Consider the following 17,037-nt stretch of genomic DNA (forward strand, 5'->3'; position numbering starts at 1 on the left):
ACTTGACAGTTCACTGTCATGCTCACTGAAAAACAATTGCTGTCTGTTCTGTTTGTTTGTTTGAAATCGTCATGTTACAGTTGTAATCATGTCGGATTACACAGTTAGAGCATTACTTACAGCGTTAGTAAAATTCTACTTTATTCCGAGTACCTAGAGTTCATAGTTGTAATAGCATGACCATTTAAAGTTACTCGCTTAACGCGACATGAGGTCAGTGTGGCTAAATCAGTCTGCACTGCAAATTTACCAAATTTTACATGTTTCAATGTTCTCATTTACCATTTTACTGAATAGTTCAATAGGTATATTGTTGCATTTGTTGCATTTAAAACTAAGTATATATAGTATAGGTAATAATTGTAAGTTCGTCACAGAAACCCTCAGAACTGACCATAAAAAAAGAGTGGTGTAGTGTAGGTACTAAACTAACGTCGTTAAAAATGCAGACTCTGCAGGGAATTCCGTACACAAACAATCGTATTTTTAATGTCTCATAAGCGACAAAATAATTAAAATAATTGTGAAATCACCTGTAGATCAACCCGTTTCTATAGAAAATTTAAAATTGATTGTTCCGTACTATTCTCCACTTTAGTAGATTGAGCGTAAAGAAAATGGCGGAGCAGAGCGGTGTTTATTTCAATTTTGGAATTGGTTTGACTTAGGTACCTATATCGTCATGATACTCATGAATCTCATGATAATTGTCATGAATCTGCGTTTTCCCCTGGGGTAAGGAATTTTTTTATTTATATTTTTTTATTTTTGTATTCAAATAAGTTACACAGCATGACAGTATACACCAAGTCACTGCGGAACTACAAGTAAATTTAAATATGTATAAACAATATAACAAAAACATTGCGATACAAACATACTACATATAGGAATAGCAGGGTAAGGCATAATCGCCTTACCGATCTAGTTTACTCTGATAACTGATTATATAGTCAGGTTAATACGAATACCTAAGTGCGGCTGCGGGATAATTAAGTATGGCTGATACACTTATACCCATACCCTCATACCTATACCACACTTGTCCGAACTGACCTTGAATTAATGGATTAATTCCGTGACTGGGTTATATCCAGCTGACATTTTTAGGTTCAGATAGGTATAATTAGCTAGCATTCGTATTTATTTTTTGTATAAATAATTTAATAACCTCAGTCGTGAAGGTCTGAACGTCCATAGGTACATATACTTAAGGAAAATGCATTTGTTATTCGCAGAATTTAATTTATTCTGATGCAGTGTCTTATCGTTAATGATCTATGACGTACATTGCAGTAGGAAAGTATTGTTATCAGTTTTTTCTAAGTTTCCGTATATACGGGGTGTTTCTTCAACCTACATATATAGTCATATTCATTTATTGAAACTTTTTTGGACAAAAAAAAAAGATACCTTCAAACCTTCAAGAAAAGAGCGTACCTACTCCCATCTTAAATTCGACGGCGCACTTACAGCCCATCTGGTGTTGCAGGTGAGGTAATTGCTTACCAGCACACATTTCGCCTCCTCGTTTGCCTTCTATTATCATAAAAGAAGTTGAATAGGTTTATAGATCATACCGAGGAACTTTTATTATGGGTCACCCAAAATCTTTTTCGTGATTTTGGAGATGGTCTCATAGTAAAAGTGGCTCAATATTACCTAGATATTCACCTCGAAGTTGGCTAAGGGTAAAAAAACGATATTTATATTTACCTACATATATGCCTGTGGGCATTATGGCCGGCCGGACTTACAGTCTCGCATCTTCTCTGTCGTATCGCTCTTGACAGAGCGGTCGTGGTCACGTTGACGTGGACGTGGTTGTTGTGGTTGGAGTCTGATGGCTCTTCTACACGATGGGCCAACGCCGGCCACTCCAAGGGACGCAGCCATGCGGTAGAATGAGATAGCAATATCACTTGCTCCCTCTAACGCATAAATGCGTCCCTTGGAGGGGCCATGACGGTCACAAAAATAATCAGGCGGGCTGTCCACAAAATAAAAATAAAAATAAAAGAAGAACGAAATTACGCACACACTCGACAATCAAGTTGACCTTCACATATAAAGTTGTAGGTACCTCTCTATACCTACGTGTGATTCCCGGAAGCACTTCGCAAGACAAGTACCTATAAATAAATACCGAAACAACATGGCCTTTTACCTAAAGTCGAGAAGCTTATAAATAAACTGGAAATTTCATGTAGTAGTAACATTGATGTATATCTCTGGCCTTACGGGTAATAAGAATAGGGCCAGTACAGCGGTGTGACATTGCTGCAACGCGATTGGTTGATGAGTTCGCATTACGCGCACGATTGGTCGCACCTAGTTGCGTTACGCTGCACGATTGGCTTGAATTTGTGAGTGACACCGCTGAACTAGTACCGTTTTTAGTGCCCGTAAGGCCAGTCCTTAGATATAATACGTCAATGAGTAGTAATTAATTAATTTACATACGTAGGTACAACAAAAAATTGTGGAAAAAGTTGTTGACATACTTACGAATGTTTTATTTATAACTTTTTAGGAGGGCGATTCCCATTGAAAATAAGCTTGAAGTTTTGAGTCTTAGGCTACCTACTTACTATTGTGTGAACGCAATTATTATTTTCTAAAGGTTATTTTCTTAGTAAGATTTTTGTTTCAGATCACACTAGGCGGAGTGATATGGGCGACTACGGTAGTATTGAGCCTCTACATAGTCAGAACAAACGTCGACAACGTCGATTACAAAACATGTGAGTGTTCACAAAACAATGGAGAAAACTAGCGTCTCCCGAAGTCCCGAGCGTCGGCGCGGCGTCTAGACAACTCTATGGCTGCTGCTCGACGCAACTGCGTTGACATTTTCCAAAGCGCTGACTAGACGCCGACGCTAAATCGCTTTGATCTCGGACTGTCTAGAACACAAAATGACTAGTGTAATATTTTGCCTATATCTTTTTTAGTCTACATCGCAAACGATCTAGAACACAAAATGACCACATCTAGGTAGGTTAGGTTCGTTAGTTATCTTTTAATGGCCGAACGCCAAACCGCACAGAAATAGGAGCCCCGCGGTAGCGGGGCTTCGTCGACATCGCTAACGTAAAGATAAACCGACGAAATGTAGGTAAATAAAGGTCTAAATAATTGTAGTCATTTTGTGTTCCAGACCGTTTGCGATGTAGACTAAAAGGGATATAGGCAAAATATTACACTAGGTAGTCATTTTGTTTTCTAGACAGTCCGAGACCAACCCGCTAAATCCACCCTTATATCTTTAATAATATAAGGGTGGATTTAGCCCCGCTACCCTGCAGCCAGACCTGTAGACCTGCAGTTCGCAAATTTCATTAAAATATGTAGGTAGGTACTTGTACACTCAAGAAGATAAAATGCAACTTTGTTCGCTGATTTTAACGAATAAAGAGAGCGTTTCCTAGCCGTATCTCCCACAACCCACAATAAACGGTCAATAGCCGGCTTACATCACCAAAACAGAAAATATTTAATATATAATAAAAATAATACCAAACAATGTCCCCAGAGAAAATTAGTAGGTAATACACTATTCTAACGCCTTCGGAATCGAAATATTCCACGATAGATGTCCAGCAAGATACCTTGACTTCAATGTCATACTTAATTTAAGAACTGACCGGTTTTAAGGGCGTATCGCTCACTATACAGTTTGTATGAACTATCATTTTCTCACAACACAAGCCTTCTCGAGCTTACTGTGGGACTTGGTCAATCTGTGTAAGAATGTCCTATAATACAATACAATACAAATAGTATTTGTATTGTATTGCACACCTCAATAAAAGAAGACAATACAAATTAAAGCAAACAGAAATACAAGCAGAGGTAAACAACAGGCAGTCTTATCGCTAAAAAGCGATCTCTTCCAGACAACCTTTGGGTAGCGGAAATTGATAAATTTACATGTCAGTTTTTTTTTTTAGGAAATTATTTATTTACCAATAACAAATAAAGTGATTTATTATTTATCACAAACGGCTAAGATACCTACTATACATTTTCATAATAACACTGCATCTGCATTATGAAAATCGTTTCAGACTTATATTTTGGTCTAACTCGAGACATTTTTTTGGAAGTTAACACATGAATTTATTTAGAAATGTAAATGTAATAAAACAGAAAGAACATAAAAATTACCATTGGTCGTTTTTTTTACATTTCAGTGCCTTGTAATAGATATACCTAAACTAAAGAATAAAGACTTCCACTTTCACTTTCAAATATGATGGGATAATCAGACCAAAAAGGTGAACGCGAAGCGGCGGAGAATAGGGTAGAACTAGAGTGGCGCTCGCCTGTGTCAGAGACCAAGATCTTTTTTGGGTCACTGAGCCAGTGACGTATGTATGTGTAATCGGTATGTGTAATGTCATAATGTGTAGCCAGGCTAGCACCTGCTGAGTTGGGATCATTTCGTGACCGTGTTATTGTTTTACTTGTTGTTTTATTTGTTTTTTTTTTTGTCACGAATAAACGCTTTCTATTCTATTTTAATCGTATGACATTGTGATGTTGTGGCAGGTCAGTACGCGGCGCGCGCGCTGCCCAGCGCTGGGGTGCTGACCTTCCTGCAGTCCTTCATCTGCAGCGTTAACAACGAGTGTCAACCCATGGAACAGTATGAAGAAATACCCACATATGAGAACTCCACGTGAGTATGGACAGTTTTACAACATAAGGTGGTACTAGTGCTCGACATGCTAATGTTGTGTCAGGTCAGTACGCGGCGCGCGCGCTGACCAGCGCTGGGGTGCTGACCTTCCTGCAGTCCTTCATCTGCAGCGTGAACGAGTGTCTACCCATGGAACAGTATGAAGAAATACCCACATATGAGAACTCCACGTGAGTATGGATGGACAACTTTACAACATATTATAGTTCGTTTTTTTAGCATTAGAAAGAACTCCACAGAAGCAAGCGTGCAGTTTTTATCAAGCTCTTTAATTGTTAATAATTATTGAATTATCTAATGTAGCATGGTCAATACTTATAATTTACTTCAAATTATTACAGCCAAAAGTGTCGGATTTGGAACCACAAGCTTACTTCTGCGAAGTTCTTTCTAATGATAAAAAAACGGAGTATAGTTTCTGGTAGAATTGGGTTGGTATAGCGCGACATAAAATATTAGAAATAAAATAAAATGGAATTAAAAAACTCCACACTAAATTGTTGCCGTGTTATTGTGTTTAGCATTTTACGTTACGTTACAGTTACGTAGAAAGTGGCGCCCTCATTTATTCTCTACTATTTTATGTCACACTGTAGGTACTTAGAGTCAGACCAAGAAAAGTCTGTTTGCAGCGATTTTGATAGCCCACGCAGTGCAAACTGTTATTTATTCTTTTGATTGACAGAACTACGAGTTTTTCAAAGTACTTAGTCAGAGTCATGATTTGTTTGCCATAGTCAAGTACCTATCCACTTTAGTTTGCGAAAAGATGCGTTTCAACACGAGTTACAAATATTGTCTATGCAAATCACGATGTCATATTCCAGTGTATTCGTCAGCAAATAGCACTTGAGAAAACACATATTTGTTCGTACAACTATTCGTACTCAGGTACAACTAGCAATGCACCGAGGAGAAGTTTCTTAAGTTGCGAAACTTCTATGAAGAATATTCTCTGGAAATTTAATAAACAATCTAATCGTCTCAAGACCTTACGTAGACACATGCTATTTTAAATATTTCGCCTGCCCGCTTTACTGTTATGTGGCGTGTACACAAAACGTTAAAGTTCTCATGGGAACATTCTCACAGAGAACTTTCTAAGTTTCTTTCATGTAATTTCTCTGAAATTTTCGAGAACATTTCTGGAATTTAGGTTCAACTATTTGTACCTGAGCAAGTATGACGGTCATATTTGATGAAGGTACTACCATCATCGACACTTATACATACATATAATTGACCGTTCATATAAAGCCTTAGGTACTTATTGCAACATTTGTAACGACTAGATCTACTAATAGTACCTTAATTACTCAAGAATATTGCTTTTAATACATGTCGTAAAAACCCTTGCGCTATTATGTACATCCTGTACATCCCATAAAACATAAATGTGAAATGAGAGCCAAGATCAATATTAAGAACATGCGTCGTTGTTGACTTCGCTGTATAAGTACCTACACCACCGCCCACCAGAGTCCCTCAGGGACGACTCATATCGCCATGACTTTACTTCACCAGAAAATGGGTGCCAAGTTCTAGTTCGCTTGGGATGTAATTAAAGTTCAGGATTTGACTGAGCTAGTTTTTACGTACACCCTATATTATATTTGTCTATGTTACTTTTCTACAATTTTGTTCGTTTAATTTGTATGAAAAACAGGGAGTTAATAATTTTTTATATTTATATTTTTTATATTATAATTTTTTAAAGTTGTTGAACAAAAGTGTCACCGTTTGAGGAGTACAATCTATGTTTTAATTATTTGCTCATGTTACAGGCCACACCCGGTATAAAAACTAGCCAAGACAAATGTCGCGCCGTGTGCGACCTCCCTATGCTGCGCGTGAACGTCACATCAGAAATAAATATGTCTAATATTAAATACTTTGTTGCAGACTCACCAAGCTACAGCGTCAGTTCTCTCCGCTCCTATACAACGATTCGGTGCTAAACGTGGCCGCCACTGTCCCAGACGCGCTGAAACTGCTGGCCACCCTAGCCGACATCGTGGATGAACCCACCTTCGTCTCTATTACTAGTACGTTTAGGTTCACTTTCCTTTAGAATCGCCTGTAGAACGATTCGGTGCTAAATGTGGCCGCCACTGTCCCAGACGCGCTGAAACTGCTGGCAACCCTAGCCGACATCGTGGTTGAACCCACCTTCGTCTCTATTACTAGTACGTTTAGGTTCACTTTCCTTTAGACCGATCTACCAGCTGTAGTACGATTTATTATGTGGCCGCCTCTGTCCCTAATGCGTTGAAACTGGTGGCCACTAGTGGACACGGTAGATGAACCCACCTTCATCCCGATTTAAGGGTTCTTGACTACTAAACACCAATTTTTTTCGGCGAAAATAACGAAAAACTTATTTTCATGATTTGTCCTATGCCATCGGGCGCAGCATGTCTGGCCTATATATGACATTACAGACCGCGCGCTTTTATTAGCGGTGCAAGCGCCACATCTTTTCATTTTTGGCTTTTCTGGGCAGGTACAATGGATATCAGGTTTATTAGAAACATTTAAAATTCAAGAAAAGTAGAATCGTTTGACGTCTTGAAAAAAAAATCAAGCATGAAGTAAGTTAAACCAGACTGGTGCTCGACTGTGCTCGACGCGGTCCCTGTACATGTCATCTTAAAACTTAAGTCATTGTCAATAGAGGTGACAGCAAGGTGTCATCTATTGGGCATTAGCATGTCAAGACAAGACAAGGTCCACCGCTGTTCTAGTATATGTGAGTTTTTTGTTTTCAGAACATGGTCTGAGAGTCCGGGATCTATTCAACAGTCCCGCTAGAGTGAGGCGATATATAGCTTCAACATTCAACGTGAGTCAGGACGTCGCAGAAAGCATTATGGGATCGGAACTAAGCTTCCAAGGTGTAAGTTATTTTAAACAACTTCGTAATTATGGCCAAGGAGGGGACAGTGGCTAGGTAGAAAAAGGCCGGGTACAGTGGCTCACGCAACCTAATTTCAACACGAGAGAGGTGATATTTGGGCGACTGAGCCAGTGTTCGAGCTGAGTCACTGTTTCCGCCTTGACCCTAGGAGTATGTTTCACATTTCGGTGGAGCGTTTTGATTAAACCCACTTCAAAATTAAAGACAGACCCATAGCACAGTCTATCCAGTCGCTCGACGAGAGGGATGCCGGACGGGGGGATTCGCGCGCACCCGAGCTGCATACTCGTACATCGCTGTCATCACATTAATTGTTTGTTAGTAGCTCGGTACAACGTCAAAGGGCGTCGGACCACTGTTACTTTTTACACTAGTGTAGCCATAGAGTCTCCCGAGCGTCGGAGTCTGGTTAAAGGTAGACTTCCGAGCACAGCGGCTCCGGCGACACTAACGCAGCGACACTGACGCGGCGACGGAGCGACAGTATTACGTAGTATGGAAATGTATGAACTCACTTCCGAGCGCAGCGTCACTATCGCAGCGACAGTAGCGCCGCGTCAGTATCGCTCGGCGATAGCGGCCGTGGTACGTCTGCGCAAGCACTGTCGCGCAGTCGCTGCGATCGTACGTGGTTTTGAGGGTATGAGTGACATTCCATTTCCAACTGCAGCTGCAATACTGTTCATTTTACTATGGAAATTGACAATGACAGCGACGCGTTTCCATAGTAAAATGAACAGTATTGCAGCTGCAGTTGGAAATGGAATGTCACTTTATGTCAATATTTAAAATATCAAAAAAATTAATATTAAACCGACAAAAGCTCCTGAATTTGTCGTCGTTCTCGTTTAACTGCTTTTTTTTTTCAAGATGGTGTAAGTTCCTTCGTCTATTCTACTTTTGAAATTGAATTGGGTAGGCTTCGCTCCATACTGTGAAAGTCACGAAGTAAAAGATCGTGATCCTCCTATTTTTCCAAAAATATTTTCATAATTGATGGGTTTATCATAAGTATATCACGTCTGCACCGTATGGAATAACAGCTGCGACTGTCGCCAGAGTCGCGCCGCTCGGAAGTGAATCTGCGTCAGTTAACGCTGCGACACTGACGCAGCGGCTCTAACGCTGCGGCCGTTGCGTCAGAGCCGCTTTGCTCGGAAGTCCAGCTTAACTCTAAAAATGCCATCCTAACACTAGCGTCTTTTTTACGTCGGCGTCTAGTCGGCGCTATGGAGAATGGTGACGCTGTGCCCGCTGTGCAGTTGCTCCAATGTTGCGTCGAGCAGCAACTAATAAGTATAGGACCACCCTACACTAGCGTCTTCTTACCTAATACTAATAAATCAATTTCATTACATATCAAGCTTAATTAACTTAATGTACTTACATATGTTTGCAATAAGAAATCCACAACGCAGGCTTCGTCCGGTGCCTGCCTCTTCTGAGCTGACGCTGACGCTCAAAAGACGCTAGTCTTTCTAATAGGGAGAGGCTCTAGATTATGTTGAAATTTTTTTCAAACCAATTTGAATTTTGTGTGTGAAACGGCTTTGAGTGTTTTCATCATAATGTGCAATTTGCCAAAACTGTTTTCCTTTTCAGATAATGAAAGGCAATATAGACAGATGTAGTGCAACTTCTCTAGCGGAGACGCTGAAAATGGAAAATGCCGAACATTTGAGCGTTATAGTGGAGAAACTTTGTTCGCTAACAAATAGAGATATAAGGAAAATACTTTTAGATCTAATAGTAGAAGTCAATTTTGGGAAATATATAAATATGGTAAGTTGTGTGTGCTTTTTTCACGAAACATACTTGGCCCGATTTTTATTTTAGTTTTTTATAGATAAAATTTTGTAGGTAGGGTACATCGCCAATTACTAGCCACCCCCCAATTACTGGCCACTTAATTTGATTTCTATTTATAGGTGAACAAAGTTCATTTTAGTATATAAGGTACGAAAATCCAATTATTAGCCAGTTTTCAATTACTGGCCACCTATTCCAAAAATGAATTCTATTTACAGATAAATAAAACTCATTTTCAGTATAAGGAAAATGGCCAGTAACTGAAATTTATCCACAACCCACTCGTTCAATAACTGGCCGCCTCTTACAAAAATGAGTTCTATTCACCTATACACAGAATTCATTTTAGTATAGGTGGCCAGTAATTGAAAACTGGCTAATAATTGGCGATGTACCCTACCTACCTAAATTTAAACATTACTCACGCTAGACCGGGCCGTGTCCGGGCCGATGCGGCCGACATGTCATTTTCTATGACGGCTGATCGGTGATCACGTGGTGCTTTCTATAGAAAACGATTCGCCGGAAGTTTCGGCCCGGCCCCGGCCCGGTCTAGCGTGAGTCATCCTTTAATTTGACTAAGTACTACAACTAAATTAAGGTATGAATTATTTTATTAAAAACCTTTAGAATAAAACAGATTAAACATACAAATTATAAACTAAAATAAACCTAAGAATGAGTAAAACTAACTTAACAAATAAAATATTGCCCCCCACTCTGATTGTCTCCCGGACCAAATGTGCCATAAATACTGGCGGCATTACCCCGCTGAATGGCCAGTGATTGTAAATTAAGTGATTATTTAACAGATAGGCGACATGTATAAGAAGCTAAGCGGGGACGACCGGCTAACGCAACTGGGTTACATGTTGACTGCAGTATTACGGATGACAAATGTCAACAGCTTCCTGCCATCGGAGCTGACAGTCTTCTTCGGGAATGAGGAATTCAGCTACTTCAACTTGACATTGTAAGTAATTCTGAAAGGGAGTGCATTTTAGTACATTTAGGGCACAAATCACAGCTTACCTCTATCTCTCGTGTCGAATGCATGAAAATTCCTTCAAGTTTTATGTTGAACCACAGAATAAATAATAGTACTAGGTACAGAAGACTCACTCTCTAACAAAACGCGTCTGTTACGATCAGGACAGATATGGCCGCTAGGTGGCGACAGCGCCACGCGCGGCTTATGGCTAGCCACCAAAATTGGTGTGGAACGGATGTACTTTTAGCTACCTGTAGCAAAGCGACGAAATCGCGGAGTAAGCCACGCCTGGGGGCCGATTTTTGAATTTCGAGCGTTCGATTTCGTCACTCGAAAGTCGGTGGAAAACAGCGAAATGCTAAATTTTGAAATACCAGCGGTAGAAATTGGGAATCGAGTGGTATTGACCACTCGTTTTCAATTCTATTAGTAGAACTTAAATACCGGGTACTGAAGATATTATGGAACGAAATACACGAAATCGAGCGGTCGAAATTCAAAAATCGGCCCCTGGTTGGGCTTAATTTAAAAATTCTAGTGTTGCAGGTGTCCATGGGAAATAGTAGTTTTTTACCATCACGCGATTTGTGTATTCGTTTATTTCCTATATCATAAAAAAAACTGCTTTTAATAATATTCTAGGTTCTTTTATTCAATTAAAACCGGTTTTCTTTCCGATATTGATAGGTAATTTAATTGTTTATCCATAATACAGTACAATAGACAATATTCCGCCGTGGCACAATGGAGAAATAGCTAATAAACAATGATGAATAATTTCTGAATTACAAAATCAGGCGAACTATTAATAGTTTCTTAGCTATAAGATAATTATAGCATAGCGATCATTTATCACGTAAATGTTCGTTTTTAGATTCTAAGTAACCATTGTTCTGACAATTTTATCATCAGTCTGATTCACGGGTATTTAAAAGTACAAACATAGTTTGATAGTAGAAATAGATGGTTTTCTTTCAATCTAAAAAACCTATGAGTATAATCGGATACCTACTTAAAGGTAGAAAATCACTACAGCTTAAAAACAAAGTTCTCCGCCGCGTCTGTCTGTTTTTGTGTTTGTAGGTTTGTTCGCGATAAACTCAAAAACTACTGAACGGATTTTCATGTGGTTTTCAGCTATCAATACAGTGATTCTTGGGGAAGGTTTAAGTGTATAATTTGCTAACTCGTGCGAAGCGGGGGCGGGTCGCTAGTTAAATATAAAACCCATATTGTGTCAACACTGAGAATAATTTTAACAGCATTTATAATGATTTCAGTATTTCTAAGTTCATGGACCAATTTAAACCAACATTTGCGGACACACAAGCATACAAGACTGTAAGGGAACTCATCGACGCAGCTATAGTTGGTATCCAGTATTTGAACAAATTCGTGGCTTCCAAGGATTCCAACGGCACTGTAGAAGATATTTCAAGTTTATTACTGACGCATGTTGGCAACAAACTCGGTGGTAATAATGATTTTAAAGCAGTTTCTAAGGATGTCAATGAAGCTGTGCAGGATTTCGATGGGAATGGAAATGATTCGGGTTTCGATGTTTTTGATGTGTAAGTGAATTTTATTTTTTATGCTATAGATACATATTGTTATTGTTTTTACTTATATAACTCTAAATTAAGCAACCATTTTATATAAGTATGTAATATATATTTTGCTAATAAAATATCAGATGAATTTCTGCTATGATTACCTATAATTATTTCCAAAGTAATTAGCTACAAATATTTTAATTTATATTTTTATATTTTAGATTATCAAAACTCACAAATATAATATTTAAGTGGATTCCGGATGACCAAAAACAAGACGTTCTCTTCTATTCAACTTTGCTGACAAAACTAATTGAAGGAGCACACAAAGTCGTCTCCACCAACATGCATATAGAAGAGGTGGCCTACAATGCTTCCTTGCGGAACTCCGAGGGTTTTAAATTATTACTGGATATTCCAGCACCAATTGTAGTGAAGGGATTGGAAGCATTGGCTGATACGGAGAGGACTCAGGTAGGCCATTGTTATATGTGGCTGAAATCAGAAAATAGTGTGTTATAACGTAGTGCTACTTAATCAGATGTTTATTATAAGTCTCCTAAAAGGGAAATATAAATAATTATGAGTCTTAGTGACGTTAATAAAAGTATAATATAATGTGGAAGTTGGCTTAAATCATGAAATGTTAAATTAAATCCCGACATAGGTTCACATGTCTACCTTTGTACTAACTACGCATGCAGAGATAATCTTCTCTCTATATATGACTAAATTTTATCCACAGATCTTCACTTCTAAAATTAGTGTCCCTAGTCAGCTGTTTTGCGATAGACTAAAGCTGCAAAAATTCTTTGTGGTATCAAATGCGGACGCAGACATGCTGAAGGGTAAACTCTGTAGTGACGCTTGGAAAACCTATATTTCAGACCTAATACAATCTTTTGGTTTCTTTGACGTTAGGGATAATGTAAGTATAAGTTCTTTATAGTATGTGTTTGTTTTAAATAATTGGCTATACGCTTTTCTTACTTATAAAGGAAAAAAACATTTCAGATCAACAATATGGCATCGTTATTAATTCAGAAAACTGTAGGAAAAGACACAAGCAGTCAGCTTTACACAATAGATAGAGATTTTCAAGTTCTTAAGGATTTTTACAATACGTTGACTAGAATTAATGCTGAGGACAAAACTAAGGTTGATTGGAGGACACTGCTTGATGGTACTAAAAACGCAGACTTTTTGGAAACATTTCAGAATAAGACTAATTTGAGAAACCAGATATTGTAAGTTACATTTAAGAATATTGATCATTCCTTAATTTATTATTTACAACGCTTTTTAAAATAACACCTTTATAATACTCGTACTTATACCTATGATCCTACATTTTATGCATTGGTGTGTAAATGAAGACATAAGATTAATATTTTACTAGTTTTTACCAAAAAAAATTGGTAAACATTAAACAAATAGAAAAACTTTGTACTAAAGGCGAGTGCTTTATGTCGGTCATAAAATTAATCATGCTAGTTTCTAAGAAATAATTAAGTGAACTAAAACATAATATGTGTATTTAGAATAACCCTCCACGGTGCATTAGCAAAAGAGATAGTCAAGCAAAACACGATCTTGGATTTCAAGATAACTCCAGTTCTGATCGATGCGACAACTATGTTGATGGCTTTGAATACCCAGCTTGCGACCACACCGACAAACGTGACAGATGAGGTGAAGGAAATGTATCCTGACGTATTGAAGACTGTGCTATTGACTGCTTTGGATGAAGAAAAGGTAGGTTTGAAATTGTAAATGAACTTTAGTAAAACTGGGTTTAATCATTCAATTTTTATAAAAGAGAATGTAAGAGAATTTTTAACAAATTGAGTTGGTACAATTTTGTAAAATGTAGTATTGGTATCGGTAATGAGTTAATGACATTGACGATATCATAAGAAAAAGATGAATACCTACTGTTTCAACTATCGCAAGTAATAGGAACCACCAGTACCTACGATTAATTTAGCACATTTACATGAAGCTCTTTCGATTAGAGTTAATAGATGATGATCACACTATTAATCCGGAACTTATTATCGTTGATATCGGAAAATTATATTTTTCTTGAATGACTTGCTTGATCTCTACAAACATCGTGAAATATAAGAACCTTATTTTTCAGACATATAGATCTTTATCGACACATAGCGAAGACATTTTATGTCACGGAGTTGAAAAGGCATCTTCGTTTATATTAATTCCATCAGCAGCAGACAGCCTTCGTTTGATCTCCGCTTTATGTAAGATGTCTAGTGCAATTGAAAAAGGATTTCTAGGCAACTCATCAATTGGAAAAGCTGTAAGTTATTAAATTCCGGTATTGTATCCTCTAATTTTGTATGTGTATATTCTTTTTAGTATATTTTGTGTTCCTTGTCCAAGAGAGGATTCTATAAGAACTTAGGGTATAAGCAATTCTCCTGTTAAATAACTATATCTGATGCTAATCTGTATAATCTTACTACTAGATCAGTATGCGACTTCGTTTCATCAAATCATTCCAGTTCAACTACAAGATTGAATAACGTTATTAAGAATTGAGTCCATACATTTTGTTCCAGATAGAAAAGGTAAAGAACTCTAAACATAGCGCGCTAGACGAGGTAAAATGGACACAGCTCATAAACGGAGTCAAACAGTTGTATGCCACTCTAGACAGAGACTACACTTATCTATTTGAATTTAAAACCTTTGGGATGGATCAAGAGATGCAGAAAGAACTTCAAGCATTATTGGACGAAGCAAAGATTTTTTGGTTTGGAAAGGACAATATACAAAGAAGCTTGCATTTGAGGTATGTACAAAGGTCCAAATTAAGCAAAATCGCTCCATAATTATTATTCCTTGCACAAAGGTATTCAACCAAGTACCTTTTTGGCTATTATGCTTAATCTGTATTTTTTTATTAAACAATGATCATCATCATTAATTTTAAGAGCTTGGCGTATCTTCCAGCTTTCTCTATCTTATCTGACTTTTTGATACGACAAGATATACATATAAGGATTAATTCAAATCATTATAAATTACACTAGTTATAATTTGTTTCAGTCTTAAGTTTGGATTTCGCGTCTTAGACCTCCTGGATCGTGAAATCTTCAACCTCACCAGTGAGGGTTGGATGAAAGTGAAAGGCAGCTTCGGCATGCTTACTGGACCTCTGGCGGTGGCTGAAGACTTTATTAGACTCATTGCAGGTAAGGAACAATTAGGATAGCGCAAAGGTGTTGACTATTAGTACCATGACTACCCTGAGAGTGTCAGCTGCTGCGAGTGAAGCGGCAATATGTATATCGTTATCGGAACGGAAAGGTTGCACTTCGGTTTCATTTGACTAGTTTTGCGACTCGTGCCAAGTTCTTCAATTCATCTTTTAGCTTCAAAATGTCAGCTTTAAAGCTCTTACCTGCCGTATCTTCATTATGTACATCAACAATTTAACATGCATGCCCCCAACTTGTGTTCTCACAATCTTCGCCAGATCGTCGTTCATCGATCTGGTGGGGCATAATCTATCTCTAACTGTAATCTAATTGAACCATAAACAATTTCCACCTCTTTTCAGCTCTATCACGGAACGAATCTTATACCTCAGATTTACCTCCCACCACGGTGCAGGTTGTTCGCGGGCTGATACCTAATTTGCCTCATTTGATCGCCGATGCCTCTCGCATTCTTGCCAATGATAATACTGATGTGAGTATCTTTACTGTATTGTTTACTTGAGCAAATTACGTGTAACGAATTAGTCATCATCAGAGGACGTCCAAACAACAACAACAACAACACACACAACAACAACAACAACACAGATCAAATATCAAATATCAACATTTATTCAGCAAATAGGCCACAAGGGCACTTTTACACGTCAACATTGAATTTACATAAAAGCAAAAATAATAACATCAACAATTTTATAAATTAAAACTAACAATTCAATCTAACGTATTACAATTACTAAGAGATGTATATGGTCTCTTAATGTCGAATTACATACAAAATACAGATAAAAAAACACACACAAAAAATCTATAATATTTAGAGGTGTAAATGTCTCTAGGTGTCAGAACTATAAGATTATATAGTTTATCAAGTTATCCTTAGAGATGTATAGGGTCTCCAAGAGTCAATATCCTGTATAATTAATACATTCATTAAAAGAAAAGAAACATACGAGAACAGAATGAGGCGTCTCACTGTAATTAATTAATAAAAGTTACTAAGTATAATAGCTCGTGTTAGCTTAACAGACCAGTCTCCACAAACAGCACCCGTTCACGAGTATGACGCGTATCTCAGCCATCGCCTCCCTCAACCTTCATTCGGGAAAGTGGCGACCCGATCAACAACGCCACCGTAAGCAAAGACTTTTAAGCGAGCATGACATGTTCAAGCTACCGGCCTATATTAATATTAAAATAGTAATAACATGTAGCTGTAAGACACGGCATTTTGTGCTCATATGTTACATAAAAAGACAGTAATATAGCTTCACATAATTACTAGCCTAAGTTGACTTAGAGATGTAAAGGTCTCTAAGTGTCAGAAACATTAAAAATATAGGTAAGTATGTACAATCAAAAATAAAAATCAAATAAATAAATATGTACTTAGAGATGTATAAGGTCTCCAAGTGTCCAAAACTAAAATTAAATTAAACAATATAATCAAGCGAGAACATCATTGTCTCATGTGTCAATTCTACTGGACACTAGCATATTTAATTCAGTGTAAAAAAAAAACAATATTTATTTAATTCTTATTATACTAATGAAACCAATCAAGCTACCGGCTTAAAAGCATCTCTATCGTTTATAAAATCATTTACAGTGTAGTACGCCTTACATAACAAGGAGTGCTTAATGTGCGACTTAAATTTGTGAAGTGGTAAATTCACTACATCAGTGGGGACTTTGTTATAAAAACGTGTACAGTTCCCGACGAAAGACGTACTAACCTTACGGAGGCGGTGGGCGGGCACGGCAAGTTTATGTTTGTTTCTAGTGTTATAGTTATGGATATCACTGTTAACCTTGAA

At 37.7% G+C, this 17,037-nt stretch overlaps 1 protein-coding gene across 1 annotated transcript in view; it reads left to right on the forward strand.

Moving 5' to 3' along the window:
- LOC134670678 (uncharacterized) overlaps positions 1-17,037 on the forward strand; it is a 142,285-nt gene that overhangs the window by 60,718 nt on the left and 64,530 nt on the right. The window contains exons 3-17 of the mRNA XM_063528494.1: positions 2,654-2,744; positions 4,555-4,684; positions 6,608-6,750; positions 7,474-7,601; positions 9,225-9,404; positions 10,244-10,404; positions 11,703-11,993; positions 12,197-12,449; positions 12,721-12,903; positions 12,990-13,222; positions 13,517-13,730; positions 14,119-14,295; positions 14,558-14,790; positions 15,048-15,193; positions 15,562-15,692. Of these exons, the coding sequence (XP_063384564.1) occupies positions 2,654-2,744; positions 4,555-4,684; positions 6,608-6,750; positions 7,474-7,601; positions 9,225-9,404; positions 10,244-10,404; positions 11,703-11,993; positions 12,197-12,449; positions 12,721-12,903; positions 12,990-13,222; positions 13,517-13,730; positions 14,119-14,295; positions 14,558-14,790; positions 15,048-15,193; positions 15,562-15,692 (2,694 nt within the window). The remainder of the gene's footprint in view (positions 1-2,653; positions 2,745-4,554; positions 4,685-6,607; positions 6,751-7,473; positions 7,602-9,224; positions 9,405-10,243; positions 10,405-11,702; positions 11,994-12,196; positions 12,450-12,720; positions 12,904-12,989; positions 13,223-13,516; positions 13,731-14,118; positions 14,296-14,557; positions 14,791-15,047; positions 15,194-15,561; positions 15,693-17,037) is intronic.

Source organism: Cydia fagiglandana, chromosome 14, assembly GCF_963556715.1.
Source record: "Cydia fagiglandana chromosome 14, ilCydFagi1.1, whole genome shotgun sequence".
Lineage (NCBI taxonomy): Eukaryota > Metazoa > Arthropoda > Insecta > Lepidoptera > Tortricidae > Cydia > Cydia fagiglandana.